Genomic DNA, 22,334 nt, shown 5'->3' on the forward strand with positions numbered 1-22,334 from the left:
AGATTCTAAAACAGAAACCAAAACATGCATTGCTTTTTAGCAACTAAAGCAAAATATTTTTTCCCATTAGTTCACTCCCACAGTACACTGTCAGAAACAAACTGAGCTATAGGAAACTCGAAGTCACGGGGGCCCCATGGTTGCTAATCCTGTTACTGGCAACAGTGAGATTAAGTCAAGAGTAAGACGATGTGGCAATGCACACCCACCTCACTTTCAAGTCCATAGTCCTGGACGAGCCTGATGTAGAGTGTGGGGCTCCAGTCTTTGCCCCCCTGAAGGAAAAGCCCAACTGTTCTACTTGGTCCTGCTTTCAAATTGTGTGCCTTGACTGCGGCATTTATAGTATCTTCTGCCATAGATCGGTAGGTTGTCCACTTTCCACCTACAAATACATTGATAAGTCACTTGTCAGGTTACTACCCATTTTTCTTATACTTAACCATTTCTCAACTTATTAATAGAAAATTCACCTGTTGTTTATAACAAATGTGGTGAAACCATGGGTAAGATGTTACTCAGAATGATTAACGATAACAACAACGACAACAAAACCCTTCTGTTCATTAGTATTACAAGAGATTTTGATATGAGAATGTAACTCAAGTTGCTATCTAAAGCACATCAACCAACAAGGTAGCATCCTGTACCTGCTATAGTGATAAGACCACTCTCGCTGATGTCCACGACATGGTTTCGGGAGATGGACTTTGTGTCTGCCGACTTGGGATCTGTCACAAGGGGGCGAATACCGCTCCACGCAGCCAGGACATCCCCTCTTCTCACTGGAAAGGATCAATGCCAAGAGTTAAAAGGATGACAAGAGTTAATAAGCAGAAAATAGTTCAGTAAAAGGAACACATAACATGTACTTTAAAAGGGAGGAAAAGCCCTTAAACATAAGAGCTAAATGAGTGGTAAGTTACAACGGGGATGGTGATATCCCCGGCATTTCAGTGGTTAGGCCCTTGGTTAGGTCCAGGGGTTAGGTCCGTGATTCCACCACAAGGGGCACAGGTTTGATCTCTGGTAGGGGAACTAAGATCCTGCATGCTGTGCAGAGCAGCCAGAAAAATGGTAAAGGAGGTGAAAAAAAAGAAAAACACTGGAAAAATCACTGATATGGGTTCTCAGAAACAAAACAAAATAAATGCAAGGAGCCCTCAGCTGGGACAATCTGCAGTAGTTACAAAGAACAACAACAGTCAAGCAGAAACAAAAACAGACCAAACCAGCCAAAAGATCTATGAGTTGTGATAACTCCTCCAAGAACATATCTTGCTATCTCTTCCCAGAAAAAACAAAAATACTTATTAGGAGAAGAGGGCAATCTGGATTTCAGATCCCATTCACATCTGAATTGTGCGTTCTTATATAGTGAACCTTTTATATATTTAGACAAAGCAGACTTTGAAAAATATTTAAATATACATCTAGCGAATTCTTGTGTAAAGAATCACAAAGACTTTGAAATGACTAAATATTAGACTAATCCAAAAAAAGAGCACATAACCAAGTACAGGGAAAAGACCCTAAAAAGTTATACTGGATGACAGACAATCTCTCCATCTTGATCTCAAATGAAAGATAGATGTCTGGTAAAGATAACTTCATCTAAGGCTAAGGTAATCTGACATATTTTGGTATAGCTCGTTAAGGGCCACACTCTTAATATGACTACAATCTGAAAGAGGTACTGATACATCTCTACAGGGGTGTTTAATTAAACACATATTCCAACACTGAATCTAAACAAAGGGAGAATAAAACTTATAAGCCAGTGAGGAAAACCTAAGGCTTCCAGTCTTGTTAACTGGTGACCATGAGGGCTTCCTAATGCTGGGATATCATCCCTAGATTTGCCCCCTTAAGGGGGCATCTTCTTAACAGGTTTAATCCTGATGGTTTCCATGGAATGGGGGTTAATTCTCACTCTACACAATTCCACAAAAGTCTTGTAAAATCTCAACACAAATCATGCAATATTTTAATCTTTACAAAATCTTAACTAGGAAATTACCACTATTTTCCATTAGGGTTCAAACTGCCCTCTGAGTCAAAAATAAACCTTAGCCAACCACTTAGAACGTCACTGTGGTCACTGCAAAGTCTCAAAGTGTGTCTCTGAAATTCCTCAGGCAGCCACACTGATCAGGAATTTGGTTTCAACTCTCACAGCCTTCTGACTGATCTTAAAATTATTTGGTGGAAAACTAAACTTTCTAAAGTAAATTTAAAGCACATGCAAATAATCCTTGTGACAAATGCTTTACCATTTCTGGTATAACAGGCAGAAAAACACATCTACGAATCTGTACTATCTGAAACAAAAAGACCAACCTAAAACATTTGAGTTTTTCATTCAGGGAGGAAAACTAAATGAAGCACAATATATACTGATATGATTTTTAATCCTTATTTTTGAAATTGATACTCTAAAAAAGGAAAAGAAAACATTATCGGGAAGAGTTCATAACAGGTCAAGAACCTTAATTTATTTTGCTTGATATCTTAGCATTCAGTTTTTTAGTCTGAGAATTATATCAGGTGAATACTGAGATAAAATTTACTTAAAAAGATACATTTAGGATAATCAAATTTTAGATCACATTTAAAGTAAGAATCAGGTTTTATGGCCTACAGCATTGTTATATTATTACATTAGAGCGTGGTTGGATCAGGGGATCTACTGTCTATCAGTTTTCTCCCAACCTTGAGATTTAATGACTTGTATGGATTATTCAAAATGCCATTTTGCAGGGGGCGGGGGAAGCTGATAAAGAATAAAGCGCTTTTTACCTCTCTACCATCTAAATTAAGTAGTGACCAGTCAGGGCTGTGGGTATAATCCAGGCCCACAGGGAACAGCATAGCTAAACACATGAAACATGAATTCTAACCTCTTATAGGAAAGACAGCAGCAAACTGAACTAACATGTTTCTCTCTTCATTATTTATTCACCCACAATGGAAACCTTGCACACTGTTAAACTCTAATTAAAGTTCTCTTTGGTAACAGATTCACGAGCAGTGGACAGATAGCATAGAGGACCTTCCAATACTGCTAGGAACTTCTGCAGCCACATGGAACAAAATGGGAAACAACTGCAGGGCAACGCCAACCTCGAGGGTGGTGGAGTGAAAAGCAATAAGGGTCCTGCACTGAAGATTTTGCTCAATCACTAAATTAATCACCTCTTGAGACTTCTTATATCTGGAGATCTTCTTTTACAAGATAATGTATTCTTTATTTTATAACAACAAAAAATACAAATTCAATGACTCTAATAAATTGAGTATTTGCTCCTAGATTGTCTATGTAAGTACCTCTAGCTTCTGTAGAGTTGTTGCATAGACTTTTCTGCAGGGATGGAACTGTTTTGTACCTACACTGACTAATTCACTAGCCACTAGCTGCATGAGTTTATGCAGCACTTGAAGTGTGGTCCATGCAACTGAGAAACTAAAATTCAAACTTTATCTCATTTTAACTAATTTAAATTTAAATAAGCACATGATATTCACACATATAGGCTATAATTTTGCATAAGGCAGTTCTAGAACAAAACTGTCAAGTAGTACATCTCAGACTTGTCCTGGCAAATTGTCAAACTGGGTAACTCCCCCATGGCCACCTTGCCCATGTCTCCAATGGAGCACCATTCAGTGAAATCTGACAGTGAGAATATAATCTGCTGTAATAGAATGTGACTCTCCAAAATACTTTACTGTCACAGCATGTTCCATAATTACCATTTCAAAGTATCCTTCTCTCCTACTAACCTCATCAATTCAAAGAAATGAAAATATTTTTACTAAACTAAGTACTCCTACCCTCAAGCTCTTACCCAGAAATTGACCCTATCATTCCAACTATAGCCAAGAACGTCATCTTGGCTGTAGCCAAGAACTCACCATGGTACAATATGTGAGGAAAAACCTCAACTCTAGCTTGTATGCTTCAGAACTCAAAGATTCTATTCACCTTGATTTTCCCGGTCCTCATGCTGTCAAGATAGCTAAGCAAGATGGCACTAGTGTTGCATCTTTCTCATGTTGAAAGTCTTTGGCAGCATCAATTCTAGTATTTCTCAGTACCTCAAATACTGTATCAAGTAGAAGTCATGAATACTGATCAATGGCATATTAGAACATTCTCTGAAGTTTTTATATCAAACAAGAGCTGACATTACAAAATCAAAAGCAATAACATTTTGGCCTCTGAGCCAATATGCTACACTTTAGGTTTCTAATGATTATGTATTTAAATAACTGGATACCCTCTTTTAGAATAACTGAAAACTTTAATAAATAAAGTAAATAAAAAGCACCAGGGCTTCCCTGATGGCTCAGACAGTAAAGAATACACCTGCAATGCAGGAGACCAAAGTTCTATCCCTGGGTCACAAAGATCTCCTGGAGAAGGGAATGGCAACCTGCCCCAGTATTCTTGCCTGGAGAATTCCATGGACAGAGGAGCCTGGCGACCTACAGTCCACGGTATCGCAAAGAGTCGGATATGACTGACTGGTGACTTGCACTTAATAAAGCAAGATGAGAGGAAACAACACTACTATTAAAACTGAAAAAAAATTCTTGGTAAACACCACTTATGAGAGTAGCTCACCCAGATGGCACCTAGTTGATTTTTAAGTGCCAATTGCAAGTACTTCTGGAGTGTATAAAGGTTCTTGTCAATATTTTCAGGATAGTAAAGAAATAACATAGTCCTTCTAACCACCATGGTTAAGAATTCTTTTTTATTATATTATTTTTATTGTAAATAACTCATTCAGGTTTTAGTGTATAAATTATATAATGACTAAAATATAAATACTTAAGTTGAATAGACATTTTCACAGCTGGTTGAAAAGACTAAGTGCTGTGCAATTGTTTCCAATTATAATTAGTATTTTTATTCTTAAAAACTTGGCAAGAGAAGCATTGGTTTTAAAAGTCAATAGAAAAGGCAGCCCACAGGAAGTGATAATTAAGAGCTAAATGTGAGGTTTTGGGGTGCTCTTTCTCATGTTTGCCACTTTCGAAAAAATCAATAAAAAGCATGTGAAAATATCTAAATGAACACAAGGGAAACAGCGTCAGAAATCAATACTTCTCTACCAGCATGTTTAACCTGCGGAAATGAAGTGTTAATCACAGAAATAAGATACCATATTACATTTATAAACTAATGAAACTAGAAAAAGCAAAGCGCGTGACACTATAATTAAACAGCTGGAAAACATCCAAGCCTGTGTAAGTTGATAACCCTGGTACAATCTCTGGCAGTGAAAAGGCAGGTCTGCAGTGAGTTGATACGGCCAGCTCCGTTGTTAATTGAATAACAGGCAATCTATAAACACTACTAATTGCATATGTGAAAACCTGTGTACAACCAGAGAAGCTGCTTAGAGAAGCACTCCAGAAAAACTCCATGGATAAAGCACTCTGCAGATCCTCTGTTCCCCGCCACCCCTTTAAGTCACAGCTTGGTTCGCCACTGCATCCTCCTGATCAACCTCTACACAGCAGACTCAATGATACATTTTTCAAAAGATCATTTTTCCTCCTAATCCAATACACACCGCACAACTATCAATTACCCATTTCAGGAAAGAACAAACAAGTAATCTAGAAAATTCAGCCTGTGAATGGTGAGCTTTCTAAATTGTAAAAGAAGACATGGTCTCCTTCCCAACAGACAAAATGCTTTTCAGAATTGTTCCGACGCATTTTGCAGAAGTGTGGCAGCTGCTGTGAACAGCATGGAGTGTTAAGATTTGACACTTTTTTTTTTTCTTTTCTTAAGGATATAGCCATTTGGGGAGGCTCAGAAACTGTTGTCAGAATTTTACTTATCCATCTAATAAATCGTTCTTAAATGACTGTTTCAATCCTGGTGAATACTAACCATTTCAAAAACATGGCTCTGGGATCTACACAAAGTTTCTAATTTTTTAAATCTGTAGAAAAGACTGCTTGGCCCAAGGGACTGGTTATGAGAAATGAAACCTCTACTTTAACAGTCACATCCAAATAAGGCCAGTCACTTGAGAGCAAAGGTCACCGTCACTCTGAAGGTGTCTACCAGCTTCCATGAAATGAACTGAGAGAAGTAATCCACTCTCTAGTGGATATAATATCACACCATGCAACAAACCCAGGACTACCAACTGGAATATGCACAATATTTAAAAGCATAAATATTAGGGCTAGACTGACATACACAATATCAGGCTCCAACATGAATGACCTATGGAAAGAAACTTAAGTCACTGGGCCTCAGTGTCTTCACCTATAAAATGGAAATTACAAAATAAAACTAATAAGGTTGTTATGAGGAATCAGACAATATAAGCAATAGGCTTAGCAGAATGTCTTGCATAAAAAGCTCTCCATGATGGTAGTGTTTTTAAAAATAAAGCGCACATTACCTACTGAGGAAAAATAAGATTAGAATATGTGCAGCAACAGCATGTAGCCAAAAACACCGAATGGGGCCTGAAGCTGAGTTTCACTTTCACATTTCATCAGTATAGAAGAGAATATCAGGTTTCACCAAAATTCCTTAGAAAAAATACAAATGAGAATGTCTTCACTTTGGAAATAGACATACTTTAGCTAACTAGGACTCTACCAAGACTGAGGGTACTTCTTCATATACTCTGAGGACTTCAGTTCAATAAATAAGAATGAAAAGAAACCATGAAGAATCATTGTGGCTGAACTGCTTTTAAAAGGATAAGCTGATAAGGAGGAAAGGTGTGATAGATGGTGAGCACGGGGAAATAAATGAAGTACAAGCAAGAGCTGTCACTTCTGCTTTTATCCTGGATGTTTGCTACCTAGAGAATTCTTAATCTCAAGATTCCTGAGACCTCCAGTGGAAAGGCAATTTACAGTGTCCACATGTTAATGTGACTTATAGTGTCCACATATTAATTTCAATCCATTTTTACAAAAAAATCAAAGTTGACAAAAATTATTGGTTAGTTTCACCAATTAACCTGACTACCAAAAGGTATGTTAACTGAAAAGCCTTCTACAGACCAAGGAGGTCCTAGCTGGTATTACCAAGTCCTCTATTTATTAATAAGCAGAATAAAAGTGAGGGGTATAGGCTTGGTGTCTGTTCTAGCCCAAGGCTCATTTCACTAGTGGAAATCCCTACCCATGATATGGGCACAGCAGCTTCTTGGAACCTATACCTGTTTCCAGCACATCCAGTCTCTGGGCACATATAAGCAGTTAGATTTCTCATTCGTGCATCTGAACTTTAAGAATTTGGAACCTGTCAACTATAGCTCTCTGCTCTTGAATTAATTTTGTTTCTTGCTCTAGCAATCTAAACTTCCTTCTCTTGGAATCCAATATAAACCCACTTTTAAAAAATATATCCAGGTAAATGTGAAATGAAGCAGGATTCAGTAATAGTAAACAGTTCATTAAAGTACAGTCATACCCAGGTAAAACTCCTTCTGTCTCACAAAATGAGGGGGAAAAGTATCAAGCTGAAATTACAATGGATATTAAACTGGGCATAACTATTTCTTAAATAACTGTGTGTGAGTGTGTGTGTGTGAAAGAGTATAAATTTAGTCACATAGATTTCAATTACATGTACTTAATATATTTATGCTATTATTACAGATATCCAAAGAGACCCTACTCAAAATGAAATTACAACCATTATTTGAAATTAGAAGAAACTAAAACTATATAATATGGATCAATCAATCAAACTAGGAGAATCCACTAAACCACTTTGTAAAGCAGTTTGTTTTGTTTGATTGTAAATGTGTGATCATATAATGAAAAAAATTCCTTAGGGAAAAAGGATTCACAGATGCTAGTGAGTCACATTAAGACAAAAACTGTCCTTGCATGGCCTCCATTGAAGCCAACATTATAGGAGATTCCTGATATAAATAGATGATGATTATTTTTCAAAAATCTTAAATTTTGTACTTTCATATAAAAAGATTTTCAAATTGCTGCTGCTGCCGCTGTGTCGCTTCAGTCGTGTCCAACTCTGCGCAACCCCACAGAGGGCAGCCCGGCAGGCTCGCCGATCCCTGGGATTCTCCAGGCAAGAACACTGGAGTGGGTTGCCATTTCCTTCTCCAGTGCATGAAAGTGAAAAGTCAAAGTGAAGTCGCTCAGTCGTGGTCCGACTCTTCGTGACCCCATGGACTGCAGCCTACCAGGCTCCTCTGTCCATGGGATTTTCCAGGCAAGAGTACTGGAGTGAGTTGCCATTCAAATTGCTGCTAGCATCAAAAACCTTGAAAGTACCTAATTTGTTTTGATTTTAAATAATTATAAGTAGCATACCATATATATATCACAAGCTTTGAAACTGAATAAAGAATCCTTACCCATACGGAGCTCCAAGTGAGAATATATCTTACATTATTACCTATTATACACTGTTGTGATATATTAGCTCAGTGATCTAAGGGACTACAAAAGATAGGCAGCTTCTGAAGTATAAATAATATTTTGCCAAAATGAGAATTTGGGGGAAAGACTATCCAAGAGCAAGATTTCGACCTACATAAATAAGGCATGAAGATTTAAAAGTGCATGACCTGATTTGGAAATATATAATTAAATGATTGAAGGCACAGAGGTGGAATAGCTGAATGCAAACCTGCCAAGACAAGTCATGAAAAGCCTTAGATTCCGTATGAGATAGTTTAATAACTTTGCTAAAGTTAACAATGAGACATCAAAGGGATATTTTTGTGCAGGGACGTGATGATCAGAATTGTGTTTTATAGAGTTCTGATGGAAGGACCAGACCAGGTGAGGACACAGACCTGATGCACGAAAGCTAGTTAGGGGGTCAGTGCAACTGTTTAAGTGAAATATGACACAGGTTTGAACCAGGGCAACGGAAGCGAGAGGGGATTTACATGATACTTCAGAGTAAGCAGAGATGGGAAGTGGACTGGATGTAGAAAGAGAAGGATCAGCAAAGATAAGCATGCCTTTCCAGCCTGGGTGACTAGATGGATGGTGAGGTTATTAAGTGAGATAGGAAATAATGTTGAAAAACTTTTGAAACTACCATGGATTAAAAAAAATACATTATACCATATATATCCACTGGAGAAAATACTATGACATCCAAGTTAAAAGAAGGCATGTTCAGGTTAGCGCTGGAAAGAAGTGAACTTTATCTTTTTCAATTAAAACAGCATACTTATTAGCTAAATCCACAGTTAATATTCCAGTTTCCACATAGTAACAGCTCACTAAATTTCTTAGAATACATTCCTCTATCCTCTCATTTCTCAAACTAATTCTTTCCTATAGGTATCCTAGATTTGTCAATCATACCTTCTCAAGCTCTAGAAACTGGTGATGCAAACATTTCATACTCTCCTAGAAAAGCATGGGTGCCGGAATGGCACTCCAGTCTTGCTATTAGAAATGACCAGAAGAGGATGGTATGCGTTTCATGTGGATATAGAAAGTGGAGGTGGAAAGAAAGGCAACTTCTTCCTATTGTGTTATGCCTCAGCCTTAATAAGGCTTCTAGAAGAAGTGGTCAGCACCTGAGTCAGAGCCAGCCAGCTGTGAAGCTGTCAGTGGGGGCGCATGGCAGTTGCCTAGTGAAAGCTGGGATGGTTTGGGAGATAAAAGAGGGAGAGTAAACTTAAAGGAATGCATGTTACCTTCAACGTCACAACTCAAGTAGTTACGCACTTCATTCAAAATGAAGTTGATGTCTTCTTCGGAAGGAATGGGATGGTGTGTAACATCAGTTGGAGTGTCGGTAGTGCCAGCTATAGTCATCTTTTGCCAGGGCAAGAAGAAAATAACTCTCCCATCACTGGTCGCTGGGTCAAGAAGTCCCATGCTCTCTGGGCTGGGGTGAAAAGAAAGGGTCACATATTTCTGAAGTCAGCCAGAGTTTGATCTTAATCTGCATTCTAAAACATTTTATTCACTAATTCTCATATAAGCAAACTAGGAACACACGAACTATTACTTTGACTGCCGCTAACCTAATCTAGAAATTCCTAAAAGGAAAAAATGGTAATACAAAAGGAATCAAGTAAGTGTTATTATAATAATATTCCACAGCAAACCAGCAATGCAAGGTGAGTTAAGTAGGTGGACTTCAATTCCAATTGTTTGGGTTTTTAGATCCCTTGCACCATTCACATCAGATAATGTCAGCAGGATAAATGCCTATAATTTCCTTCATGATGGTCACTTAAGAATAGTTCTTCAACCTTTTTTCAAGCCCATGGAAAGTATTTTCCTGGAACATCTGACATTTGGTACATCTTTCAGTATAAGGTCTGAGAAGTCTGTGAGAAAAGTGAAGGGTCTAACTTTCTAGAAGCTAAAATATAGTTCAAAAGTTCTTTACTCCTTTGTGCCTGAATAAGCTTATACCACTTCACCAAATATGAGATTTCTTACTTTATTTCAATTTTACTGAAATCTCAAGAAACGCATCCATGAGAAAAGGGCTCAGTTTTCTACTACTACCTGGATAACAGTGTACTTGGATAAGATCAAAAAGGAGAGAAATATTTTAGCAACGAAAATCTTTAAATAGGCAGAAGATGCCAGTGTATTACACTACTAAATTAACCTTTAAGGACGCCTCTTCTGCCAGACCAAAATCTTCAAAAATATTAAGAATTTCTCTAATACCTACTTCATATTCTAAAACCAAATTGTAAAACACGCTTGCAAGAAGAGGCAACTGAAAATAAACACTGACAAAACCTGCCCAGTTGTGTTATTGACTCATTAGTAACTGTTGTTTTAATGGATTCACTAACCATTCTAAAATTTTGGAGACGTTGTTAAAATGGCAGGAGGAATCCCAAAGTGTCATTATCAAATAGTTGAACACTACAAACCTTCAGATAGCTGAATTTGACTGAATTCTCATAAGGAACCAATGTTAAAGGCATTTTCTGTAAATATATTTTCAGCTTCTATTAATAATATTTCTTAAATAGGAAATATAATTCTATTTGGTTTCAACAAATTCCAAAAATCCCTGTTATGCTCACACATTTTAAAAGACATACAGTCAACTATTCATAGTTGTCTTTCTCTTAAAATAAAAATAAAAATAAAAACCAAGAAACTCAAGATTCAAATGTGTAAGGATGAGAGTCTGAATATGTTTAAAAGCAAACAAAAATGACTTTTTTATGAAAAAGAAATCCACAGTCAATTTAGTTAATGTATCTTCTTCACTGAAACTACAAGGAGTAATAATATTTCTTTGCAAAGACTCGTCAGCCCCATGAAATGCCTGGCATGTCCATACGGCCTTTGTAGAAAGAAATCACTATCTGTAGTCTACGTGAGACATAGGAGAGAGTAGGCTTCAATTCTTCTATTTAGCACATGCAAAGTGAAGTCATTCAGTCGTGTCCGACTCTTTGCGACCCCATGGACTGTAGGCCACCAGGCTCCTCCATCCATGGAATTTTCTAAGCAAAAGTACTGGAGTGGGTTGCCATTTCCTTCTCCAGGCAAAAATCACCCCAAAGTGCGTCAGTCATTTAAACCTTCAGTGAGGATCTCATCTTCACTCAGGGTTAAAGTAATTTTACTTTCAAAAAATACACTGAAAACTATAAACATCGAGTATTTTCAGTCTCTGTATGCCTAAAGTTTTCCTTTGCACTTGCCATAAAACTTGCTAAAGATCTTAAAAGAAACTAGTTAAAATATGGTTTGTATCCACCTAATTTGATCCTGGGTTGATATGCCCTTAGATTAAACTTGTCACTTTGTGATAGAAATTAGCTCATGAGTTCAAACTTTCAATTTGGTAAATAGTCCTATATTGAAACAAAAGGATAAATTCCATATTCTAAAATTTAAGAAACAAATTACATGTTGTTATAATATATATATGACCATTTTATGGGCCAGATACTATCTGATGTATCTAAGCAACTCAATAGACTTGATCAACTTCAGCATAAAATTATAATATTCAGCAACTGAGACATGAAATGCTGTTGGAAAAGCACAACTACTGAATCTTTTAAAACCTTTCAGTGCAATAAAAAGCAGTTTAAAGGGTGAACGTGATAGTTACCAACACACACATAACTGGAACCTGTAGAGAATCAACTGCTTAAGTGAAGACATATGTGTCAAACATAAAATTAACAAGCACAGAGGGAAGACAAAGCTATTAATGAATGGTATAAAAATTTAAGAATCCACTTGGAAATACTTCTCATCAGTTCTAAATTACCTAATTCATAACTCACCCTTAGGGAAAAGTTTGTTTTCTTACAAAGAATTAATTCTGCAAGGTCACACAAAAGTTTGAAAACGCCTGTTAACTATAGGGATGGTATATACAATGCGGTGAGGCATAGGTCTTTTCTCAGTATGTATAATTCACTTGACATCAGCAGAAGAAGCTTGCTGCTAATTTATGTGTGTGTCTAAGATTAGATGTAATGAAAATTTTTCTCATGCAGACCATTGCCATCCTGAAGTACCCTTATTTAAACTGAAATCAATTTATTGCTAACTACTCAGCAATCAGTGTTGGAGCCAGCAGTATGCACACATATTACGGGGAAAAAAAACTGACCTCTCATCATTAGTAAAAAGCATCTGTAGGCTAAAAGGAGGAGACAACTATTTTCACGTATTTCAGTTATTTGATGTATTGTAGTTACTTTTTAAGATCATCTACCCACAACTCCGATGAAAATTCCAGATTTTTTAAAATTGGAGGATAATTGCTTTATCGTGTTGTGTTGGTCTCTGCCATACAACAATGTGAATTAGTCATAAGTTATACATATGTTCCCTTCTGCTTGAACCTCCTTCCCAAACCTCTAGGTTGTCATAGAGCAGCACCTGGTTGAGTTCCCTGGGTTATACAGCAACTTCTCAGTTCTTAATGTAAAGAGTGCCTTCAAAAGTAAATGATTTCTGTGTGTTGAGTTTTCTGAAAATAAAACAATCCAGAGATAGAAAGAAAGCTGCTACGATGGCATTAGATAATTCCACATGTGGAATGTTAGTTAGGGTCATAATAAGCTGAATAAATGCCAGAAAGACTGCATACCTGACCCTCATTCCCCATTTAGCTGCCTACACTAAATAAATCAGTGGCTCCTGAAGTCACTGTATTGTCAAACTGATCAGGTTCTAGTTGAAATGCTAGGCCTTAAGTTATTATCAGCTGGCTTATAAGGGCAGCACCATGAGGTCTTACTCATCTCTGAGGACCTAGTAGAACCCTTGAGTTACAGCTGTTGAGTGAAGACTGACTGAGAAATCCAGAGAGCTATTTCAGTCTGAGATCTCTTGACCTCACCCACCCAGGAGAACAATTTGATATGGAGAGAAAAACCGTCCCTCGGATGCCAGCGATACAGCTGCTCAAAGTCAGTACTGAAAGAGGGACCAAACACTTAACCCAGACTGTAATCCCAAACCAAGGGACTCATCTGCAAACAGGGACTGAACAGGAACTGGGCTGCCAGACCACTCCTCTATGGTTCCCCACAGGATGTTTAGTGGTTGTGGTTCAAGGTGCTAAAAACGGAGATATTAATTTCTCCCCAAGTAGAACGAGATCACTTACTGCATCTTAAACAGACCCAGCTGTGACTAACACTTTTACAACTTACAGGCATGGGTCTGAAACTAATGCCTAATTTTTAGGATTAAGAAAGACTTTCTGTTTTGAAAGTATTACATGCAGGTGATATATATTTATATCTCTTAAAAACCACATATCTGCTCTGTTGTTAGCATATTATAAAGCATAGTATAGAACATATGTATAGCATGAGTTCCTTCATGAAAAAAAGTTTAAAAGGATACACATTTGTGCAAGCATAAACATAAAATTTTATGGAAGAAATCAGAAGGAAGCATTATCGAAAACAAGCTGGGGACATGAGGAAAAGAGGGAACTTTCACTTTTCATTCTATATCTATTTTTCTATAGTGATTACTTTTGTTTATTTTTGTCTACAGGAGTTATCTGGGCAGTAAAAAGATAAATCATATTTTGTTTTATATCTATATATTTAAAATTCCCTTATAGGTATTCGATTAAAATTTTAATTAGAAAAAGGAACAATATCAATTTGGGCAAGTTAACATAAAAAGTTAGTAGAACTCATCAAAAATTTACTAGTCATTATTATGTACCAGACAATGTACTAAAAGAGCTGCAGATGTAGCAGTCAAGAAAATAAAGAAAAAATAAAGGAATACCGTTAAAATGTACACAAATTAGGAACTACCATGAGATAAGGAACCAGAAGCTGAAAATGAGCAGCTTCCCAAAGCTGCACAGTTAACAAGGGGTAAAGTGATGAACAAACCAGGAAGTTCTTTACCAAGGTATCACCTTATCTTACTCTTCATACTGTCTTTGTCTGTATACTTCAAAGAGTAGAATGTCTTCACATTTTAACGACAGGCAAACTAAGGTTTACAGAATGAAATGGCTTGTTCCAAACAGTGTCATTATGAAGTGGCAGAAATAACATAGGGAATAACACAGAATACTACTGTGTCCTCTGATATCATGGGACAATAGTAAAGAAGACATGAAACACAATGCTCAAGTAAGATCTAAGCAAATGTAACGGTTGTGGTAATGTGTGTGTGTCTGTACTTTAGGTACTACATCTGTACTCTAACAGATGTTAAAAAAAAATGCTTCCAAAAACTTACAAACTAGCTGATCTTGCAAATTTTTATCCAACACAAAATAAATGCATACAATTGTGTCTGAAACTATTTTTGAAAACCTCTATATACAAGAAACATTTGCAACATGTACATATATTTACTTCTCTCCTTTTCATTTGAACTCAACTTCTGCTTAACAGTTTTTAAAACTCTATTAAGGACCACTGCATAAGTTTTTATTACTGAGATGCGAAGCACCATGGTCTCTACAGTTCTAAGTGAAAACACTAATGACTATCTATTAATTATATGTAGACATTTAGAAAACGACAAAGAAACCTTGGAAGCTGGTGGATACGAAATTTTGTTAATATTCTTCTTGGTAGAAGTGTGATATCTTTCATTAGAAGTGTGCTTGGTACAATATCTTGGACTCTCTTCAAGAAGACTTAGTGGAAAACTAATAAGGCAGCATCATCTATTACATAGTGGGATGGCATTTTAGAAGAATGCAGGTATTAAATGAAATATCATAGATCTGTATATCTGTTTTATCAAATATTAAAAATATGTCTTTTATGGAAAATTATTAGAATATAGAAGTGATAACTCCCATTCTAACCATGTTACCTAGAAATTATAACCTTTTACTCATAATCATATCACCCAGAGGCAATCACCATTGATATTTAAAATACTTCTTTTCATCTTTTTCTAGATACTTATATAATGTTTGATCATGTTACACATACAATCTTGTATCCTCCACTCTAAATTAACACTGTATCTCTAGGGTTTTCTTAGGACACTAAAATTATTCAGAATTTTTAACGGCCATATAATACTCCCTGTGCAGATACACCATAATTTACTTATCCATTCTCCTAAGGTTAGAAACTGATGTGGTTTCTAATATTTCTCAACTACAAATGATGTCTTAATGAATACCTTGAGCATAAATCATGATTTCACCAAATTATGTATTAGTTTGCCTATTAGATTACCACATATGGGAATAAAAATGTTCCATATTCATTATGGACACATGAACTTTTCCCTAGATATCTTGAAATGTACATTAGGGGTAATCATTATCAGTTTCTTGGGATCATACATGTTTGTTTTCAAATTTATTAAAAATAAAAAATACTAAAAATTCAAATGCACATAAAAATTGCAGTTTCATGTGCATCACCCCACTTAAAGGATTTTCAATTAATAGCTGTTCTTATTTCATCTCTACCCCTGCCCATTTCTCGACCTCTGATTATCTTTGCCAAAATGATAAATCAGAAATTACAAATTATTTTTCAAAATATATTTCAAAAATTATAAACATAATACTTGGTCCTCATTTTCAGATTCTTCAGAATCAAGTCTGGGTATTTTATAAAATGGGCTTTTTAGTGTTTTCATGTAAATGTCTTATGGATATTTTTGAAAAATTAATTTTAGAGTTTTTATGAAAACTAAAATTCAAAAATACTAAAACTTAGCCTCTGATGATGAGTACACTGAAAAAAAGTACAAAAACAGATTCCAAATCACTAACTCATAGAAAGGAGTACTGCCATAAAAACTACGAAATTCTCAAGCCTGGTTTGCAGTTTGTGTTTTGGAAGAGCTTTTTTTCCAGTCATTTCTCCTCATTTTGAACAGTGAGCTAGACCATCTATTATTAAGAAAGGTATGCTATAAGAATACGTGTAGTCAGTTTCTTGCGGCCCTTCTCTGGTGACGATGCATGAGTGGGAACACGGGTACCTGTAGTAACCAGGCATCACGATGTGGACGCCAGCACTCGGCTGGCAGATAGCTGTGGTGTCCTTATCATCCATTTTGCGCACGGTGTCTGTGAAAGGTCCCGTGGCATTGATAACACACTTGGCTCTCACATCAAATTCCTCCCCTGTGAAAGAAAGCAGTGTCAGTCACACACCCCATTTGTTTCTCTGCTCACTGATGCTTTAGATTATTAATTCATCTATTAACTTATGGTGGAGTATACATTATCACTTAAGTGATACAGGCAACCAGAGTCATTGAGAAGCCACACAACAGGCCTGCATGTGAGTACATTTAACCAAAAACAAGTCCAAACTGCAGGAAAAAAAGCACTCTGCTTTTTCATTTCAGCTCTCATTCTAGTTTGCAATATGCCTGGCATTAAAGTGCCAAATGAGAAAGTGAGTAAATGAGCTGCTTTCTCCTTAAAACTCAAAAGTGTGAGCAGTGGTTTTGAAGGAAATGACATAATTTTGAAACTTCGCCCACATGGCCACAAAACTGGACAGGCAAGCAAATCTCACCAAAGCTAAAGTGATTGACCTGAATGGCATGTAAACACACTGCCTCTGTCACCTAAAGGATACTTTTTGAAACTTGCCACGTTTATTGACTTTTCTTAATAATATGTTTTTGTAAAGAAAACATAAAGCATTCATAGCTGTGGGAATTTTGCAGACATTATTATCATGATCATCATTAATGTTTAACACAAAAAGGAAAAAAAATGGCCAGGTTCCACAAAGGAAAATTTTCATGTGAAACCAGATGTCGTTGACAATAAGGAATATAGGTAATAGGACTCTGAAATCTGGCTTCAATAAAAGAGAAGTGACAGAGAAATGATCATTCAGTCATTGTACAGACAAGGCAAGATGCTAAGAAATCTGCCCTGCCGGAGCCTTCGCATACCTGTGAGCACATCCTTACACCGTGCACCGCTCACACGCTCTTTCCCTGTCTGGGGGTCTGTCTTCTTGAGCAAACTCATGACCTCCATGTAATTGGCCGTGGCAGCCCCATACCTGGCAGCGGTGAGAGCAATGGCAAGGTTCATCCGTGCGTCGTTGTGTTGTCCTGCAGCGGGAGAAAGCATCAGAGGAGGGACAGGAGTCACCTCAGGCCACGGACTGCTGGTACAGAAGTGTGTCACCAGAGATAGGTCACATCTGCCCCTGTCACGTGGGATATGCTTGATGGCTGGTCAGCTCTACTGGGCACGATTTGGAAATACATGGTCATTCTCTGTCAGGCATTTACCTGCCACTTCCACAACTGTACTTTGTGTACCACAAAACGATGCAAAGCCTCCCTTTCCTACAGAGCTCACGTCAATTCTCTGCAAGTTAAGATAAGTAATTATTCTCTCCGTTTGGGAACATATGCATATGTCAGGCTTTTCCTAATACAGACAACCCGTACATGTGAAAGCGAAGTAATTCAAAACTTCAGAATATCTGACACCCCAACTGGTGTTGATTAACAATTTTTATGAATACGTGCTCTATCTAATATTCAAAATCAAGAGCTTAATTTTCCATAGAGAATCACTCAGTATTCTATAAAAGGAGTTTTCTGGGTTTGAATTTCGATCAGAGCTCCTTAAAATGTTAACTTTTTGTTTTTCGTCGTACATAAAAGGTAAGAAATTAGGCAGGGCAAAATTTAATTACAGAACAATTCCTACCTGTATTGTTAAAGATTTATTGCTGAAAAATCTTAGTTAAAGAAAACTGAGGGGGAGGTGAAGTGGGGAAAGATGATTAATCACTTTAAAATACTGGCATCACTAGAGACTTTTTCTATTTATTATTGCCAGTGGAGTTAACGCTGACCAGGAAGAATTACTCTACATCGCAGGGGCCAGGTTCTCTGTGCCCTGAATAATTAATTACACGGGACTAGATGTATTGAAGCAGAGTTCAAATTCCCACACATTGGGATCAGTTCTATCAAGATAATACTGATAAAGGGATGAATTTATAATGGATATTGTTGTTGATTTATGTTGCCGGCATACCAAGCATTTAGTATAAATGGTTTATGTAAAGTTTCTTCCTTGTGATTCAGTCTGTGCCGGGTCAGAAGCACCACTGGTAATCGGCTGTAGCTAAAAGGGCACAGTTATAAAGAGAGAATCAATGACAGGACCCTGCCGCCCCTCCCCACAGACAGCTTATTCTAGAACTGCTAAACTAATGCAATCAGCCAAGACCCTTCCCTCAAAATTAAAGTCTCTATCAAGTTAGGAACATACATTAAACCTCGACACGCAAAATAAGGAGTTATTTTATCCAAAGACGAATAGAATGAAAGGAGAAGAAAGGAAACAACAGCAGTGGCAGCTGAACTTTAAGTTGAAAGAGAAGAGGGGCAGCATTTCTATCAATTTCACCTGGCATGACCCTAATGGTGCAATTAAAATAGCAGGTATATTTAAAATTAAGCTTAAGAAACTGACTTTTATTGATGTGGCCATTTAAAATTGGAAAATATGATCCATAAAGTCAAAAGCATGCAAACAGATTATACATCTAAATTTTAAAAAGTACCCATCCCACCGAATCTTTCTAGTACGTAACAATGAAACATTTAAGGGGTAGTACAAGAAATCCAAGTCATGTTCTTAAGGTAGGAAAACTCTCACCAATGCAAGTGTGCCTCAACTTAGACACAGGGTGAGAAAGCCACATGTAACTCAACTATTTTAAATCCTGTATGACATCATTGTTCCTAGGAACCAGGAAGAAATTCATTTATTAAATGATAGGTCCCTTTGTAAAGTGACATATTGTTGTTACTGTTTAGTCACTAAGTAGTATCCTACTCTTTACAACCCCATGGACTGTAGCCCAGCAGTCTCCTCTGTCCATGGGATTCTCTAGGCAAGAATACTGGAGTGGGTTGCCATTTCCTTCTCCAGAGGATGTTTCCGACACCAGGGACTGAACCCACATCTTCTGCATTGAAGCGGACTCTTTACCACTGAACCTCCAGAGAAGCCCCTGTAAAGTGATATACTGTTTATCTATTTAACGATCATCCAGTAATGAAACTAACTTTTGAAAATACACAATTTTTCTTTTAATATATTTTCCAATTATAGAATCTTATTGGAACAATATTTGTATAGTTCATCAGGCTCTATTGTTTCTATACTAAGATATACCTCCTAAACTAAGACACACCTCCTGTTAGCTTCCAAACACCAATACTTTTGAAGGTAAATAAGATGAACCTCAGCTAAAAATGTGAGGTGGAAACAAGTCTCTTTGCTCTTTATTTTGCATGCTTACCCTGATACCCAGCAGCATGCCTTGACTCGAATCAGAAATGTCACTTATTTATGAAGGCTCTCCCTGCAATCTTCTACTCCCTTTATTCTTGAAAAAAATTATTTACAACTTCTTGAACATCCATGTCATTTCATATCTCCTTGCCTTTGTCCACATGAATTCTTTTGGCTGGAAAACCATTCTGGAAGCTCTAGACAACTCCTATTTCTCTCCCATGAGCTGATTCAAATATCTCCCTGTAAAGACTTTATCTGTATTGAACCCCTCCAAGGCCAAGTTGTTCATCCCATTTTCTGAATCCATATTGTACCTTGTACATACCATTTCTACAGTCTTTATGAAACTAGTCATCCATGTATCCATCAACTTGAGAAAATGGTAAGCCTTAGTTATGAGTCAGGCACTGTGACAAACGCAAGGAACCTAATGGTGAGAAAGATACAGGGATGCTTCTGTTCTCCTGGAAGTAACATTCCACTGTAATTACCATGTGATCTCCATGTCTCCTCGGCCTTGTCACGGGAAGGCAGGAAGTCTTACTTTTCATCTTTTTCTCTTTCTCATTAGTACCAAGCACAGAACAGGTATTCAGGAAGTGTTAAATTTAGCCAAATTCCATTTAATGTGTTAAATAAACAGGTTTATTTATAGTCTTAGATTTTTACAGTCTTCCAGATTTATATAAATCTTATAGCCTTTATAGATTTATAGTATTATCTCTAACTATAAAACAGAATGCTTTGTCTAAAGTTAAAAAAAAATCAGTTTATCAGTAAGTTGGTGGCAATAAACTTAAGGGAAGCAGAGAAACCCCAGAAGTGTGCAAAATCTAAACTTAAACCCAAACTAGCCCTCATATTTAAGTTGAATAAGTGAGACAGAATGAGAAATAGATATGAATGATTCCCTCTAGACTTAACCCACAAGTTGCCCCATGCTTCACTGGGAAATGCAAACACAGTTATTATAAAAACTGAGGAATTAAGTAACCTGACTTTCTTCTGGGCCCAAGAGTTCACACCTCTACCCAAGAGTCCTCATCTCTGCAGTCATTAAGCTTAATTCAAGTACCTGCTTTGATTCAAGGCTGACCTCCCACTCCTCAACCCATATTAAATTCACCCTTTATCCTGAGATACCCAGAGGCTCACAGTGTATGCTTCCTGTGATATGCGGTATATGTTCATTATTCTTAACTAAATTCCCCCATCTCCTTTTCCTGACATTCTGAAAGGTATCTATATGCTCCTATAATTTTACTGTTAAAGAAGAAAGTTTTTGATAACACTGCATGTTACTGGAATGCAAAACAATAATATCAACTCCCCCAGCCAATTGATCTGCTTATTAAGTTTGGATTTTCAAATCCTTTTCCTCAGAGCCACGCAACACGAGACTATTCACTGATCACTGAATCGCTTTACGTTGGCACTTACGCAAGGACCAGACTGGGACTGTGAAAATCTGTTTCCTACTCTGTTCTCCTTTTGCACTTGAAATCTTACATATGTGCACATACTGAACTTACAACTCAGATGCGAGGAAGCACATAAGAGGTGGGACTATAACTGCTTTTCCTTGTTTAGGAAAACAAAATGTAAAATCTACCCACCAAAGAGAATGGAGGTCAGTAGTAACAGAGAAGGATTTTGCCTTAGTTCACAATGGCCTTGCACCCGGGATCATGAGAGATATTTTAAAGTGAAAAACATTTTTAAGATATAATTCTCTAGTATAAGATAGGCCTCAAATATAAATATTTTGGAGACAGAGCAATATTGTTCTCCTTAGAGGGTTTCAAAGTTTGGCAACTAAGTTAACATGAAAAATAGCTGGTAAAAAAAGGAGGCGGGGGGGGGGGGGGGGGGAGAGAGAGAGAGAGAGAGAGAAACAAGCTTTGAATGTGCAAAGAGTATGAAGAATGTATAAATATGAGAAAACTCCAACAAATTACCTGGCATTTTCCTGATCCTTCAGATCTAAAATTCCATGATGCCCTGAAATTCTACATACAATCTTCTTGTACAGCCTACTGTTAAATGGTCATTTACATAGACGGTCACTGACCTATCCATGGAGCCAGAAATCCATACAGTCTAATTGTTAGGGAAAAAACACTCTGATTACTTAAAATAATTAAATATTTATTAAAATAATGTGATCATAACTTTATCAATTAAAAAAAAAATGTGCTGAGAGTCTTTCTTTCCACCTCCCTGTGCCCTGACTTGGGTGTTAGGCATTCAGGTGACTTAGTCTAGCAGAGGGAAAAAGGACGCAGAAGGAAAAAGAACACCTCCCTGAAGCATTAATCCCATCTCTAACAAAATCCACAGGGCATATGCTTCATTGTCGCAAACTGACAGTGATACAATGACCTCTCTCAGGAAGCTTTTTAACAGTCCAGCAAAGGTAATTAAAGGCTAAGGTACCAAACTCAAACTGATTTAATAGAATCATTATATTTAAAATACCCCTTTCTCATGGGAAGAGTGAAGTAGAGGCAGAGCAAAATAGGTGTGTGTGTATATCTGTGTGAAAAGTGATTACTAAATTCTCATTTAAGTATGTAGGATGAGAAAG

At 37.0% G+C, this 22,334-nt stretch overlaps 1 protein-coding gene across 5 annotated transcripts in view; it reads right to left on the reverse strand.

Annotated features, from left to right (window-relative positions):
• The window catches only part of GPD2 (glycerol-3-phosphate dehydrogenase 2), a 236,629-nt gene that overhangs the window by 14,855 nt on the left and 199,440 nt on the right, over positions 1-22,334 (reverse strand). For all 5 annotated transcript variants that reach the window (XM_069574381.1, XM_069574386.1, XM_069574385.1 and 2 more), the window contains 5 exons: positions 17,368-17,532; positions 16,435-16,579; positions 9,684-9,877; positions 651-785; positions 210-385 (listed from right to left, as the gene is read on the reverse strand). In XM_069574381.1, coding sequence (XP_069430482.1) covers positions 210-385; positions 651-785; positions 9,684-9,877; positions 16,435-16,579; positions 17,368-17,532 — 815 coding nt within the window. The remainder of the gene's footprint in view (positions 1-209; positions 386-650; positions 786-9,683; positions 9,878-16,434; positions 16,580-17,367; positions 17,533-22,334) is intronic.

This window comes from Ovis canadensis, chromosome 2, assembly GCF_042477335.2.
Source record: "Ovis canadensis isolate MfBH-ARS-UI-01 breed Bighorn chromosome 2, ARS-UI_OviCan_v2, whole genome shotgun sequence".
In the NCBI taxonomy this organism is placed as follows: domain Eukaryota; kingdom Metazoa; phylum Chordata; class Mammalia; order Artiodactyla; family Bovidae; genus Ovis; species Ovis canadensis.